Below are 15,172 nucleotides of genomic sequence, written 5' to 3'. Positions count from 1 at the left end.
TACCATTCAGGTGGTAAACAAAGCCATCAGAATGAAGAAGAATGGCCGTTGCATTCCAAAAGTAAAATGACATATTGTAATGGCTAAATATATGTATACAAGGTTATTGCTTAATTACTATCCATCACCAGGATTATACTAATATTCAGCATTTAACTTCATAGGAATGAATAGGAATGTTCAATTCTGACTTGTTTTATTTCATTTCCTTACTGGTCTACCATAGGGATCAATGACTATCTCACAGGGAGTATAATTTAGATAGTGTTTCTTTTTGTAGTGCCATCTCCTGTTAGAACCAACAGTAGCTTTGTCACAGATAACCATCACCTTCCCCAAATGCTTTGCTTACTAACATGAGATTACTCCTATTTATTTTAATTCTTTTGGTAAGGTTACAGATAATCTTTTTTAATTTAGAGTTGTGGTGAATTAGAGTTCAGACTCAAAAAAATTAACAACATGTATTTTATTTTTGTTTTAACAAAGATTTAGATTGGAAATCTGCAAACATAAGTTTACAAATAAGCAAAATGTGAATTCATTTTGGACCTTCCATTACTCAAGAGACTGGCGGATAAAAATGGAAACTGTTTTTATCTATTTAGTACCTTTGTGGAGAGCTATGAAAAGTGAACAGGAACACCATATTCCCCAGTGACTGTATATTCATCATCTTTCTTCATCTTGAAGGTAACAGACTGAAGATATTCCTAAGGAATGCCTCATCACTGGTAAAGGAGTCAGCAATACAGTGAGCATTCTGAACCTTTAAAATCAGTAGAATGGGAGGTCTTCATCATCTCTCACAGCTACCCTCTATATATGCAAATAAGGGTTTATTTGCAAAAAATTAGAGGTCTAATTTTATTTTAAGGTATGAACGATATGCAAAACTAAAGGCTGATTCTGATCTCCTTTACCTGTAAGCCCTTCTGGAACCAACGACAAGAAAGAGACAACCATGTATTTTAGGAGTTAGTTGTAATCAGTCATAGCATTCAAAATAAGCTTCTGGAATTGTGCCAGCAGAACCCAGAAACTTTCCTCGCCTGGCAGCTTGATTTCCAAAGGATCAGTTCTGGTGGCCAAGTGTAATGGATGTGATCTAAATAATCACTGACTGTGATTAATTAACACATGTGAACATAACTAATACAAAGTCTATGTCTGTAGTACCAAAATATCTTACTATGAGATGATTATATATGGTAGTTTATTGTAATTAAGACACTATAGGAATGCACAAGAGCAGCTGTCTGGCCCTTATTTAAAGGGACACCTGAGGTAGTTACATTACTCTGGAGAAGGCAGCAGAGGTGCTCTAAATTTCCTTTAATCCAAATTCAGTATATGTATCCAATAGAATTTATGTTAAAACAATTATCCAGTCTTATTGAGCAGATTTTGTCAGATTTTATTTTTTCTGTGTAAAACACAATATTATGAAATGTGGTACTGTGTTCATTTTATTAAGGAGAGCATAAGGCTGTTTTCTGTTATCCTTTGCTTTAGTAAACTTTGGACACGGTAGTTATTGAGAAACTCAGAGCCATTTGATTAGCTTGTACCTTAAAGGTACACCAGGAAAAACAGGAAAAGGCTTCCTGCTTCTCAGAGTATCCTCTTGATTGAATTGGTTATCAGCTTGTACTTACTAGATTACTGTGAGGGACTTTGCAAAAACCCACAGATAACACAAACTATTTTCATCTCGTTCTTTAAATGCCATCTATTTACCTATACAAAATAAAACTGAAATCTCCATTTTGCTGATGGAGCATTCAATTTCTGTAGTAACCAGATTATCTGATAAAAACCACAAAAATTTTCTTAAAACAAATTAGGATTACAAGGTCTATGCTCTATTCTGCACCACTCTCACAAAAATTAAACAAACACCCTAATCCCAGTTGTACTTTCTGCACAAGCACTAACTGACTGGAGCAATAATAACCTAATCCAGTTCCTGAAGTGTGGCTAGTTTTGCTCTCTAGCTCAGTTTTGGGGGGGGGGGCTATGATCATTACTTCCTCATTTTAATGCTACAACACAATTAAAAGTATAGGGATTTTAGCACTTTTTCCTCATTTTAATTTTGTTTATATTAATTACTCACTTAAAATCAATGATTACGAAATTACCTAATTTAGATTATCTACATTAAGGTATTTATATAAGTAGATTATCAAAAGTATACCACTTGAGGCAATCATTAGAAAATGCTCAAGTTTTAATTTTAAAGTTCTGATTCTGAATTTGGAAAAAACATATCTAGGAAAGATTTAATAGAAGCCTACAAAAAGGACAGACAAGGCTTATTCAGATTAAAGAGGAGAATTCTAAATGTCGCCTTTAGTCATATACAGATTTCATTCTCTCTGCAATGGAGAGATAGTTGTGCAGAACTAAGTGACCTGACTGACTACCTATCTTGTACAGACTGCTTCTTTGCTGTCTATAAGAACTCTAACTTACAGAGGAAAGGTACACAGGAGCCTTTTCAGTCATACAAAGAAATAAACTCAAACTGGACCATGAGTGTAGGACTTACAGAGGATTTCACAGCACCCTGTTCCTGTAGAGCTGAGGACACTGACACTTCTGAGAATTAATCTCATTTGTCAAGTGTCTTTTTAGTACTTTATGCTAAGGGAATGTCTCCAGCACGTTTCCATTTTTAAATTGTGTTTATTTTGTAAGCTTGATTTTACCTCAAGACATCACAATCCCAACAGTCATGTAAGGATGAATACTTGTTCCAATCCAGACAACCTGAAGAGAAAAGCCATGCTTCCCTGACAAAGTTATGTGATATCTTGAAAGACATGGTCAGTCTTTAGACAAAGAAAAATTTTTACTGAATTCTACCTTTTCACACAGGGAAAGCACAGTCCCAGCTTGGATTATTGCAACCTGCTCTTCGTTTCTCAAGTTCTAAAATACAAAAAGATGCATTTTTATTTGGATTTTAAATTCATCCTTTAACACAGCAATAAATTTAACTGTACTTGAAAGAAGATATCAGCCATAACATTTAGGATTTTATTTCAGTACACCGCTCCCATAACACTTTTGAAATGGTTCATTATTCAGTGAAAATGAAATGGTTTCTGAGAGGGCTTTTGAAATGTCTATTTATCCTCCCCCCCACCCCAGGGCAGAAAAATGCTAGTTCACTGGAATATAGCCCTGCAGCAAGTGAAACACCCCCTCATGCACTTCAGAGCTAGGCTTCCCACTAATGAAAACAATGCAAAGAGAGAGCAAGCACCACAGAAACCTCCACAGAACTTTCAACATAAAAAAAGTAAATCTAGATCTTAAAATTAGTATTATAAAGACCTCAAACTGCTGTTAAAGATACTTAGAAACTGGACCCAACTTCGTGGATGTTTCTGTCCCAGCTGCATGACCAGGACTTTGTGTTTTATTTGGCAATAGGCAAGAAAGGGAAGAAGTTATCCTTGTCCTTTCTCCTACAAAATCCACTCCTGGCAGAGGCATCCTTCACAGTAATTGGTGATACTACTACTTATCAAGAGGAAAACTTCAGGAATAACTTGGTCTGGCTTCGTCTTACTTATGATTTTTCTCCCCTAGCTTGTATCTTTTCCCTCTGCCTACTATCGTGACTTTTTTCCCTGTCATTCAGCTAAAATCAAATCCTCTCTTGAGAAAATACATTTTCACTAGCATTTGTTTAACTGAAAGGTTTTCTTTCAAGTTTGTAAATGTAATAACTAACCATTCATATTGTTCTTACAAACATAGCTATATAAAAATTGTACTGTGCAATTTCTTGAATGTTATTATTTGTGCGAAAAAAAAACCTAAACAAACCTGCTTTAAAATAACCATAAAACTAGAGGTTTATTTGAAATTTAAAATTTGTTACCCCATTATCTCCGAGAATATCTAGCTTCTTCATAAGTTCAGAAATATTCACATCCTGAAAAAGATGTTCAACACTTACTTTTTATAAAGTGGGTGAGAAACAGTTTTTACATGCTACATTGTGTATTTTTATTCACTTCTGCATGCAAAAGACTTGAAATGTAAGGAAGTGAAACATTAGTTCTGCATCACAATTACAAAAGAGTTATTGATACTTTCAGAGACAAAACCAAATGTCACTCCTTATTATAGCAAGCAACCTGGATGCCTGTGTATGAGGGCAGAATGTTCCTGTGCCATTCACATTTATCATCCTGCTGATGTATGCAGATGAAAGATCAAAAGTGATAAAGAGGCTTAAAGGACTGGGTTTCTTTTCTATTTGGAATGGAACATCAAGCCCATCAGGCTACAGAAGGTAAATGGACATATAGCATTAACAATATAATCACTAAGAAGGTCTGTTGTGTGGTTTGGATTTTATTTTCTTTGCTAAACATAAATGTGGCAGTTCAAATCAGCCTTACAGTGGCAGAAGGATATATGCATGGTGAAATGAATATGCCCCTCTGAATCTAATAACTCACAACATTTGTGAGTAGAAAGCCACATTTCTCTGTCAGTCAACTGCCAGATCCCCCAAAAGCAGTGAATAACTAAAAGTTGCTGGAAAAAATAATGGAAATATGCTAACCACATTTCCTGAACTAGCCCAAGTATAATCCATAACTTAATATGGAGCAGGAATCATTCTCATTGACCGTTTGCATGCAGCTGTGCTACTTGAAGATAGTAAGGCTTGAAAGCAGGGGCAAAGACCAGTTCATGTTAGTCCAAATGTTTAAAACACATGTATAAATCAAGACAGCCTTGTTAAAAGCTGACATCCCTCTACTTATGATCAGCATTTCCTGGACGAGGCCAGCATTTCACAGGGCTGTGTCTTGGCTCACTAATTTCACGAGTTGCAGTATGCAATGTTCTGGTTGGCATCTATGTGTTGTACAACTGTATTTTGTCAATAGTCAGGATTATCAGTCTTTAAAATTTTGTAAAGCTAAATTAGTTATGCTTGCAAATTACACAGCTACACCAGAATATACTTGCTCATGATTTTTTATTCAACAGACTCCAGAGAAAAAGACTTAATAAGGAATGGAAGATTTCCTGAAGATCAGGCACAGATGTAGGAGAGAATCTACAAATTAGTCCATCCTGGCTCAAAAAAAAGAATAGTGTTGTGTCCACGTTTGTCCATCCTGAGAAGTCCCTCTTCTTCTTCCTTCTTTCTCCAAAACTTCAGCAGTGTCTCCAAATGTTTCATTAACTGTTAAACAGTGCACATCACTAATTTTAAATGGTGCACAGCTTAATACACACTTGTGTTTGGACTGGTATCAAAAGCAAAACTATTGATTATCATCAGCATTGACAATGTTGAATGGAAACTTCCTTAACTACCAATTATACTGGTGAAGAGTGGAATTCAGTAAGACATGCAAGTTCCTGCACCTTTTGAGCCAGAAGTACTGATTCTAATTCATTTATTTCTATGATGAAGCAAATAAGAGGATTTGGAAACCAAATCAGATTTTGCGTCATTTCAGAATCAAATTTGATACTGATAGCTAACAATTTGAAAAGGCACTGAAAACCAAGTCAATAATTTCAGTATGCCCATATTAGGTGACTGCCCCAGCTCCCAGGTAAGTGAACTGAAAGGCAGATTGAAAAAAAAACATATCTCTTTTAAGAATGCAACAAACAAGAATGGAAAAAAGTACAAATTCTAGATCCTGGTAAGCTGTACCAGCCACAGCCAACATGCAAACTAGAATAACAGATAAGCTAAAATGCAGATGTTGTATTCCATGGAGGCTGTATTTGAAATGTAATAAGTTAACTAATGACTCTTAGTGTCATTTGGGAAAACACTACCCAGTCAAACCTGTAGGTAAGAATCAAGTTTCTGCTTTTTTCTCTTTTGGATTTCTCAGCTAGCTAGCAATATGCAGCCTACAATTTATTTTTCGTATTGTGCTTATTAAGGCACTGAATAGAAACAAGCCTTCTATAAGAGGACTTATAAACACAAGTACAAATACAAGCAAGGGCCATGGAGTGTAAGACAGATATTCTGCTTTAGTTGTAGGGAAGTTACCTTGACCTGTTGCGCAACATTGCTAGCAAAGAAAGCCTGAATTCAGTCTTAAGTGAACCAGCATACAAATCAATTTGTATGGACTAAATGTAGATTATCTTGACAGGCCAGCCTTCATTTTTGCTAATGAATTCCTCACAGACTACCAGACCATATTCTTATGAAACCATTTCCCCAGTCAAAAACACCTTTCCTTACTCCATTTATTTTTTCAGATTTTCTTTGCAAAGAACAAACCATTTATTTGGATATTGAGTTAGTCATTCCGAAAATGTTCCTAGCTATCCAACTGTTACTGATGTTCTGTGTATACCTTTATTCCTTCCTGCTGACAGAACAGTTGAAGAGCACTTCCATTGTTTTCAGGGAAGGTGGTTATTTGAAGATTAAATGCTGGCGACCTTCGTTCTCTCTCCTGAGGAAAGATTTTGTTTAAAAATAACACATGTGATTATATGTAAAAGTTTATTTCCCACACCTACAAAACATGCTTGTACATTACAAAGGAAGATTCCTATTAATATTCCAAATACACGGTATGTCCTCTTACTTTTACCATATTTGAAGGGTTTTGGCTTTAACTAAGCACAAAACCAGAGTTATCTTCCAACTAATTTTGTGCACACACACTTTCTGCAAGGTTAACCGAACTTTGCAGAAAGAAACGTGTGCAAAGAAACCTTTGCATGTTGGCCATATAACTGACTGGATTCCTAAAATACTCTGCAGGTATTTATGTTCATTGTAATCTTATTTAACTACTGCTGTCTTTCATGGAACAAACAACAACTTATAAAGAAGAAACTGCAGGCAAAAAGTTAAACTCAATCATAAAATAGTATTAGCATTGAAGATTTTCTCTGTGAAATTAAAGCTGTGTATCTGCTCCCTGTTTATTCTTCAGTTAAGCTTTCTACTAGAGCATGTAAAATCCTCAGTCCTATTCACTGTGCAACCCAGGACATTGGAATATTCTGAAAAGCAGCACTAATCTACACTGATTCTTTGGGCCACAACTAAAAAATATAAACACCCATTTAACTAAAACCATAGTATTGCTGAAACTCATCCAGCCCATCTTCTTGATTTTCATGCATTCCTTCAAAGTACCAACCTATTATTTTTTCAGAAGACAGAAATACAGTAAACCAAGACATAGCCATTTTTACTTAAATGTAAATGTGCTTGTGAAAATAACTGTATTGAAAGCTCTGGGCAACCAAGGTACTGGGTCTTACTCTTAATTCTCTGTAGCCATGGGAACCTGAGTAAGGAAAATCAGATTTCCTCTCCTTATTACATGAAGGGGGACTGGCAATAAGAGCTTCAGTTTCTGACAGTACAATGAGAGAGTTCTACTGCAAATATTAAATGAGTTCCTATAACCATCCATGCAGGTGCTTTAATTGATATGGCAAGTGGGCTGCATCCATTCACTGAAGCAAGCTACCGAGCATGGCAAGTCTTGTTCATTAACTGGCTTAAACCTAACTCAAAGTACAACGGGGGGGGGGGGAGGGGAAATATATCCCTGTACTCTGTATGTTCCCCAAGCCCCATAAGCTCTGTTTTAATTAATATTTTTGCAACCCAAACTCAGAAACTTAATTCTGATTTCAATTCAGTTACCATTTTAGGTCTTTTAAAGAAAGAAAATTAGTTGCTATTGCATTAAACTTACCAGAATTTGCTTGCATTAACTGATGAAAACAAAATGGTTGCTTTTTACTGTAGCCTAATTCTCATCTGAAATAATCTAATTACTCTCAGAAAAGTTACTGCCCTGACTACCAGAAGCAGTCATTATTTCAGTCAAGCGTTCCCATTGTCAGTCTACATGCTTGCCCACTAAGGGGGGAAAAAAGAAATCTATTCTTGCAATCACACAAGCTGCTTCCATTGTTATTCTGTGAAACAAGACTTGGCACATGGCAAAACTGTACACCTCACACTGAGCTGTTTTTCATGTGATTCTTCCATGTGAAAAATACATTAATGAAGGATGTGTTGAAGCATTTCTTTCTTTCCTTTTTTAAAGAAAATCTTTTGGATTGCTTTACTTCTAAGAACACTTACACTTTAGGAAGCAACTTCAGGTGTAACAACTGCCAATTCAAATGCAAAGCATTCAGTATTTTACTTGACAATTGCTTAATAAAATATAAAAATCTGTATTAGAAAGCATGCTACTTTACCTGAATATCTACTGAAATTCTAATAACCTACATTAATAGTTTTGAATATAATGGGCTATAACATGAAAATATATGGCTGATAAATGATTAAAAAAAGAATAAGAAATGTCAAAGACAAAAAGAAGAGTGTCTGCATAACAGGAAGAGACGACATTTTCATCTTTATCAGAGAAGTTACACATGCCAAGATTTCGGGTAAACGTGCTGTGTGATGAAAATTATGGAGAAGTAACAATGACAGTTTTCTTGGAGAGTTTATTCTAAATGGTGTTAGGAATGCTGATGATCTTTGAAACTGAACAACATGTGATCAGGCAATACAACCATGTGGCAGCTGTGCATCGCACACAACTAGTTTAGTGTTATTAAATTCAACATGGGCCCCATTTATGTGCTTTCCACTCTAATCACAGGCTGTGTTTTCAAATTTTTATGAACAAATAATTTTGCTGCTATTTCATTTATGCATAGTATAAAATTTGTTTGCTATGAGCAATATGCTACTTTCAGGTACAGAAGTTGTGCTTCACCACTTTGATATTTTCAGAGGGTTTTTTCCATTTTTCATTGATTAAGGCCAATTATTTCCGCTCCATGACCATTTTATGCCATGAGAAAATGGATTTCAGGTAAGAAATTCTTTAAAAGCTGCTATCAAAATGCGTTTTTTTAAGATAATTTTGCTTCATATTAATGTTGTAATCTTAAATCAATGTAGTTAAAAGCAGTTACACATTGATGTGATGGATGAGTCAGATCTTTAGTCAGATCACTGCATGCAAGATGTAAGAAGGTGTGTTAATTTAAATGATGCCAACCAAGGCTGTAGTATACATACCAAGTGATTTTACATGCAGGAAAGGAGCAGTTATGGAAATGAAACAAATAAAAAAGGCAAAATGTTGCAAAACAAAATATTTTATTAGATTAAAAACAAGCTATATGCAATATATATTAGCTATATTACATCTTTATAAACATTAGTGAGCACTCTCACCAAAACATATTAAGGCAGTGGCATCAATTTCATTATCCCAAGGTACAACATTTAAAAAATAGATACCTAAGTGACTTCCCTTAAACATGCACCAGACATCAGTAATCTTTACAGGAATTTCAGCTTGGGGTCAAACATAATTTCTGCTCCGTTTGAGAGTTTGCAACAGAGAGAATCTCTTACTTCAAGCTCTAGTACTCTGAACTCTAACAGCTCATTCTGGTCTTTTGCATCTTGCATCTCATTCTTCAGCTGATGCTCTTCTTGTTCCATTCTGTAAATCTATGAGACAGATAACATCACAACACCCCATAAGCAACAGAAAAGATATTGTACATAATTACAGGCCAGAGGTTTAGACAAAACTGTTAATTATTTCAGTTTCTCTTTAGATGTTGGGTGGTATCTTGGAGATAAACAAGGAACAGCACAGCAGAAAGTATTTGTGAGAACTGCCAGCAGAAAATAGTCAATGTTATCTCAGAATAGTACTCTGAAAGTAGTATGAAAAGTGATATGAATATTATATCTAAATTAATTAAACAATACAAGCCTCCTTTTAAAATAAAATGAATGAAACTGGATTGCATTAACATTTGGGTAGATTTTCTCATTGTCTTTGCGTAACTAGACATGTACTCTTTAGGGTATAGGAAAGACAATAATGGAGGGATTTTCATGTCTGATTTTTGGTTTTCCAGATCTGCGACTTGGGGTACTAAGAATAAGAAAACAGAAATTAAAATTTCACTATTCATTATGCCAACTAACAGCTTTAGTATACTGTCTAACTTAACTGGGTGATCTTTTTATTTGTATGAAACTCAACAGAAGTGTAACATCTGGCATAATGTACTATGATGTTTATAAGACCATGTAAGTGTCCAACTAAATTAACTTCAGCTGTAGCTACTTTTACTCATGAAGTTTTATTTGGTTATCTTATTCTTATTATATCAATATTGAGCTACCAATTAACAAAAATAGTTTTTTGACTTCCTGAGTACTAGCTAATTTTCTCACCAATATCGGTTAAGAACAATGCTCAGCTCTGAGTATTTCAGATTGGAAATGATACCATAGCCTTACATTTGTCAGTATTATTTAATGTGTGTAAAAACTGTAAAAAAAATAGAAAGCTAAAGGAAGCAGGCAGTTTTATTAGTAATCAGGACAATAATAAACTTTGTGTATCTCTTTGGCAAAATAGAAGTTTCCACACTGTATTTTGTTGGACACTAGAAACATCAGGCAGCTTGGGTTCTCCTGTTGGCTATGCAACATGTAATCCACAATAAGGGGCGGCTTCCATTTCCAAAGACTGCAAAAGTATATCAGTATTTTAATCACAGACTTTTATCGGAATGTCTGCTTCTGGAAAGAAATAATGGGACTAATTTTCATGTTGATATAACAGTACTTAATACATTCTTTTCCTTCCACCATTCTATTTCTGATAAAGGGCAGCAATAATTAAAATATTCCCATATTCTTCACACATACCTTCTCTAGCAACTCTTGATTTGTTCTGATTAACAGCTGCTTTTCTTCTACCCATTTTGAATCCTACAAAGAGGATTAAAAAGATTACTATATATATATTTTGTAAAATAAAACAAGTGAATGATTACAATAATTAGAAGGTTTCAGACATCATTGTACATTCAAATATAAAAATGGTCACATATCAAAAAATAAAGCTATCATAAATGTTTCAAGGATAAATAGCATTTGAAACTACAGAGAACACAAAAGTTCCTGTCTTTTCCTGAAGCTGACTCTCGTTTCTTAATATGTTCCAGCTAAGAATATACTTTAAAATTTTTACATATAGCATTTGTGGATGACCACAGTTATATTTTATGTCCTTTAAAAGATCTTATACTTAGCTTAACTCAAAGTTATTTCTTTCCACTGAAAAGAGCTGGTAACTTTCTTGCAAAATCAACCCAATTTGAGTGGTGTAATACAAATCCCAATGGAGAAAGGAAAGAAAACTACTTAACTACCCCACATGAATGAGAACAGGCTTCAGCAATATGCTGCTATTTGTCTCCTGTTAAAAATGTGAGAATCGGGCTAATATACAGTGTTTGTGATAAGGAATTCAAGATTATGGAGGAATGGAAGTGATATAATATATTCTATACTCCATTTGAAAATTCAGTTTCCATCTGAATACTTGTTCCAAATTTCATGTTAGGTTTTTCCATTGCGTCAAAAGTTCTCATCAAATACCTCTTTAAAGACCCAAACTACAAAACCTCAATGCCAACCACAGCTCACCGTTCATATTTAATGGATTGTAGCAGCCAAATTCTCCCTGTAAAGTATTTACGTAACCTAATTTATACTGTTCTAGTGAGTTTAATACAACAATATCCAATACTCAATATGCCATACTGACTGTAGATCAGATTATTTTCTAAAGAAAAAGACAATTTAAAATCTAAATATTTTACATTATGATATAATCTTCAATTATTTTTTTAAAGTTTAAATTAATTTTTCTACCTAATGTCCATTACAATTTCATATTCTATTGTTCTTTCTCCTTTTTCCACACATATATAAGAATGCACAAGTGCATTTTAACTTTCATGCAGTAAACAAGCTTTTCAGGGTTGTGATGTTGTAAGTATCATACTGAGAACAATATACTAAAATGAGTACCGAAAGGGCATGACATTTGTCAAGAATTCTTGAAACAAATGAGAGAAATGCTAAAAATAAAATCCAATGTCTAGTTTAGCACTAAGCTAGTATTGTACTAAGGTCAAGGAATCAACAAAGAGTTGCATGCAGAATTAGGGTTAATATCCCAATGCATGCACATGGGAAAATGCATGTTCAACAGTTACATTCAACTACTCCAGTTTGCATAAGCAGAAAAAAATAGTTACTTTGCCTTGTTGATTAATAAGTTGTGTCTTTCTTGAGGTTCAACTCAATTTTCTGAGAAAAACTTAACTCTAGTAGGATTGTATTTATATACACACCAGGTCACTGAGAGGCTGAGCATTAATAAAAAAATCCATGTGTTACATTACATACTTAAATATTTTGAGATTTATTACTTATATATATACCATTTATATTACTATTAATATTTTATAAGGATTTATTCCCTTAATATAAAGTTTATCCATGCATCTCAAGGTAACCTACAGAAATGGATTATTAGTCTTATTTATATCCAGGGGAATTCTGAGAGATCAAGCTGATGGGGTATTAAAAAGAGCCATCGGTATTTTGAAATGACACATGAATTGTCATAAGCCTAGCTTCAAAGAAATTTTTAACAATGAGATTCTAGTCTCTTGCTCTGAAATTTACTTCAGGAAAACTATGACGGTTTTTGCTGCTTCTGTTTCCTAAAGCTAAAGCTGTAAAGTAAGACTAAAAATACCTGGAATAATACACTAGGATATTTTGATTCATTGTTTTCTTTTCTAAGCACTTTAGAGACTGATTTCCTGAATGAACATTTCACAAGTATTATTAAAACATGACAAAGTGATAATAATAAAAAAAATAAAATCACATAGTGCACATCAATTTATTACCACAACCATTTATTCTGTGGAATGTAGATACTAATAGGTCAGGAAAACCAAGCAGATGCTAGAGTTCCCAGGAAGACACTTTGACCACTTCTGTGGAAAGCTAATGCTAAGCATAGAAACTAACTCACTAGAGACAATATCATATTGCTCCTTGTCCACGTCCCTGTTGGCCTTCTCAAGGTAGAGAATACAAGGTTGAAAATGTCGTTATGAATCTCATGAAGTAATAACTAATCAAATTCTAATTTCCAGGCATCTCTTTTTGACATACCATTCCAAAAGCAAAATCACAGAAGTCATTTCTGACATGGGTATCCATGTTCACTTATTTACATACACAGTTCTTATATTTTACACTGTAATATGTAACTACTAATGTCTTCAATTACACCTTTATTATTAACACACTAAAATGTCAGCAATAGATACTCAAGAGGTCTTCAGTTTCATTTATTCTTCCAAAAGCTCAGTGAGCCATTACTTTTAAAATTGAGAACATATTCTCTATTTTTAGTAATATTTTATTTATATGGAATTTACTAAGAAAGTAGCAGTTTGTGTGGAAGCTAGCATAAACAATTTTTATCCTTAATTTGCATATAACCTTTGCATTTGTAGAGAATCTCACAGAATCATTTTCTTACAAAGAATAAACCATCAAAATGGTAATACCAGGAACTTGACAGTATTCATAGGTTGTTTTTATTCAATGCTACAGAATCATTAGTCTTTGAGAAGTATATCTAGAGATAGCTATATACTATTTTACTTCCATAAACTACTTGCAGTGTTAAAATTGTTATTTCAAACCATAAAACAAAATATCATGTCCCCAGTTTTTGCAGTGAATTCTAGCAGTTATGCAATTGAACATCTTTTAAATACATTTTCATAACTCCTAGTCAGCCTTTGTGAAGATCCTAGACATTATTAAATATGCATCAGTAGCCACATCTTCATTGAAGCATAAGGACTAATTTTTCTCTGTGTGATGGGATGGGAATTTGAAAGAAGTTGAGCCCTTCAACAATATATGCCCCGAAGAGTAACACCACAAGTGGCTTCCAGTAATCAGACACACTCAGTGGCTCCCTTCTCTCTTGAGGCATGTGTGGATGTAATTTGGTTTTTGAGTTTTATTATGCTTCACACCAAAAATACTCGCCAGTACAAATACGGAATATTTATTTTATTGGAAGTCCTAGTGAATATAAACAAAACAGAAAACGGGAGAAAGGCCTTCACCAAATGACAATGGGAACAGAACTAACAATACACTCACACTCAGCTATTTTGATGTTATGCTTTAGTGTATTATGTGCCAGAAAATGAACCTTTAATCACATTTTCATAACCTATATATTAATTTCCTTTATTTAAATACTTGATTGCTGGAGTAGGAATTAAGCTGCATCAGTCACACCAGCAGACCAGCAAGCAATGAAGATGGCAAGGGCACCACTGCATGCAAGGGAGAAAATGATGTGGTAGAGGACATTAAGAGGTGCTTTTACCTGCCCTTTCTCGATTAGAGCTTTCTCCAAGTCCTCAATTTTTGCCTGACACCTGAGAAGATCAGCTTGCAGTTGTTCACGAGTCTGGGGGGAGGAAAAACACCAAAAAGTGTGTTTACATGCATGCACATCCAGGTAGGCAGTAGATTTATTTACACATAGGATCAAAGATACTTTCTACACATTTATGGACTGTCCAGACAGCTTTTAATGCTTTTCACAAAATAGTTTGGGTTGAAAAGGACTGTCAAAGGTTATCTAGTCATAATTCCCTGCAATGAGGTTTCTTTCTAAGGCAGACCAGGAGGCTGTTAGACTTCTTTGCTGCCAGGATACATTGACAGCTCATGTTCAACTTGGTGTCCACAAGCACTCCTCCATATCCTTTTGTGCAAAACTGCTTGCCAGCAAGACAGCCCCAAGTCTGTGCTGGTGCATGGAGTTATTCTATTTGCAGGGCTTTTTCTTCCCTTTGTTGAATTTAATGGGATTCCTCTTTATACAGTTCTGCAGACAATTGAATGATCCCCTCTGAATGGCAGTGCAAGCATCTCATGTATTACAAAATTGTTTCAGCTGTGTAGCATCTGCAAACTTAGTGCAGGTGCACTGTGTTCAATCATCAAGGTCACTAAAGAGCTAACACCTTAAACTCTACAGGCCCCACTATCAACTCCTGCAGTACATCCCTGGTGACACACACTTCCAACTGAACTTTTGCCACTGTCTACAACCCTTTGAGCTATTTCAGACAATTTTCAGGTCACCTTATCGTCCACTTGTCTAGTCTGTGTTTATCAGTTCGCCTACGAGAATCTCATGGGGGAGAGAATTGAGACTTA

General features: G+C 34.7%; 1 protein-coding gene across 8 annotated transcripts in view; it reads right to left on the bottom strand.

The window, feature by feature from the left end:
- The window catches only part of JAKMIP1 (janus kinase and microtubule interacting protein 1), a 135,479-nt gene that overhangs the window by 26,212 nt on the left and 94,095 nt on the right, over positions 1-15,172 (bottom strand). For 5 of the 8 annotated variants that reach the window (XM_061379895.1, XM_061379896.1, XM_061379894.1 and 2 more), the window contains 6 exons: positions 14,331-14,414; positions 10,754-10,816; positions 9,434-9,532; positions 6,372-6,473; positions 3,899-3,952; positions 2,872-2,937 (listed from right to left, as the gene is read on the bottom strand). In XM_061379895.1, the coding sequence (XP_061235879.1) occupies positions 2,872-2,937; positions 3,899-3,952; positions 6,372-6,473; positions 9,434-9,532; positions 10,754-10,816; positions 14,331-14,414 (468 nt within the window). The remainder of the gene's footprint in view (positions 1-2,871; positions 2,938-3,898; positions 3,953-6,371; positions 6,474-9,433; positions 9,533-10,753; positions 10,817-14,330; positions 14,415-15,172) is intronic. The other 3 variants (XM_061379900.1, XM_061379901.1, XM_061379898.1) reach the window with 2 other exon arrangements.

This window comes from Neopsephotus bourkii, unplaced genomic scaffold, assembly GCF_033783945.1.
Source record: "Neopsephotus bourkii isolate Nb327-2 ecotype Australia unplaced genomic scaffold, CSIRO-AGI_Nbou_v1 NB_1780, whole genome shotgun sequence".
In the NCBI taxonomy this organism is placed as follows: domain Eukaryota; kingdom Metazoa; phylum Chordata; class Aves; order Psittaciformes; family Psittacidae; genus Neopsephotus; species Neopsephotus bourkii.
This window is presented reverse-complemented; position numbering and strand designations above follow the sequence as displayed.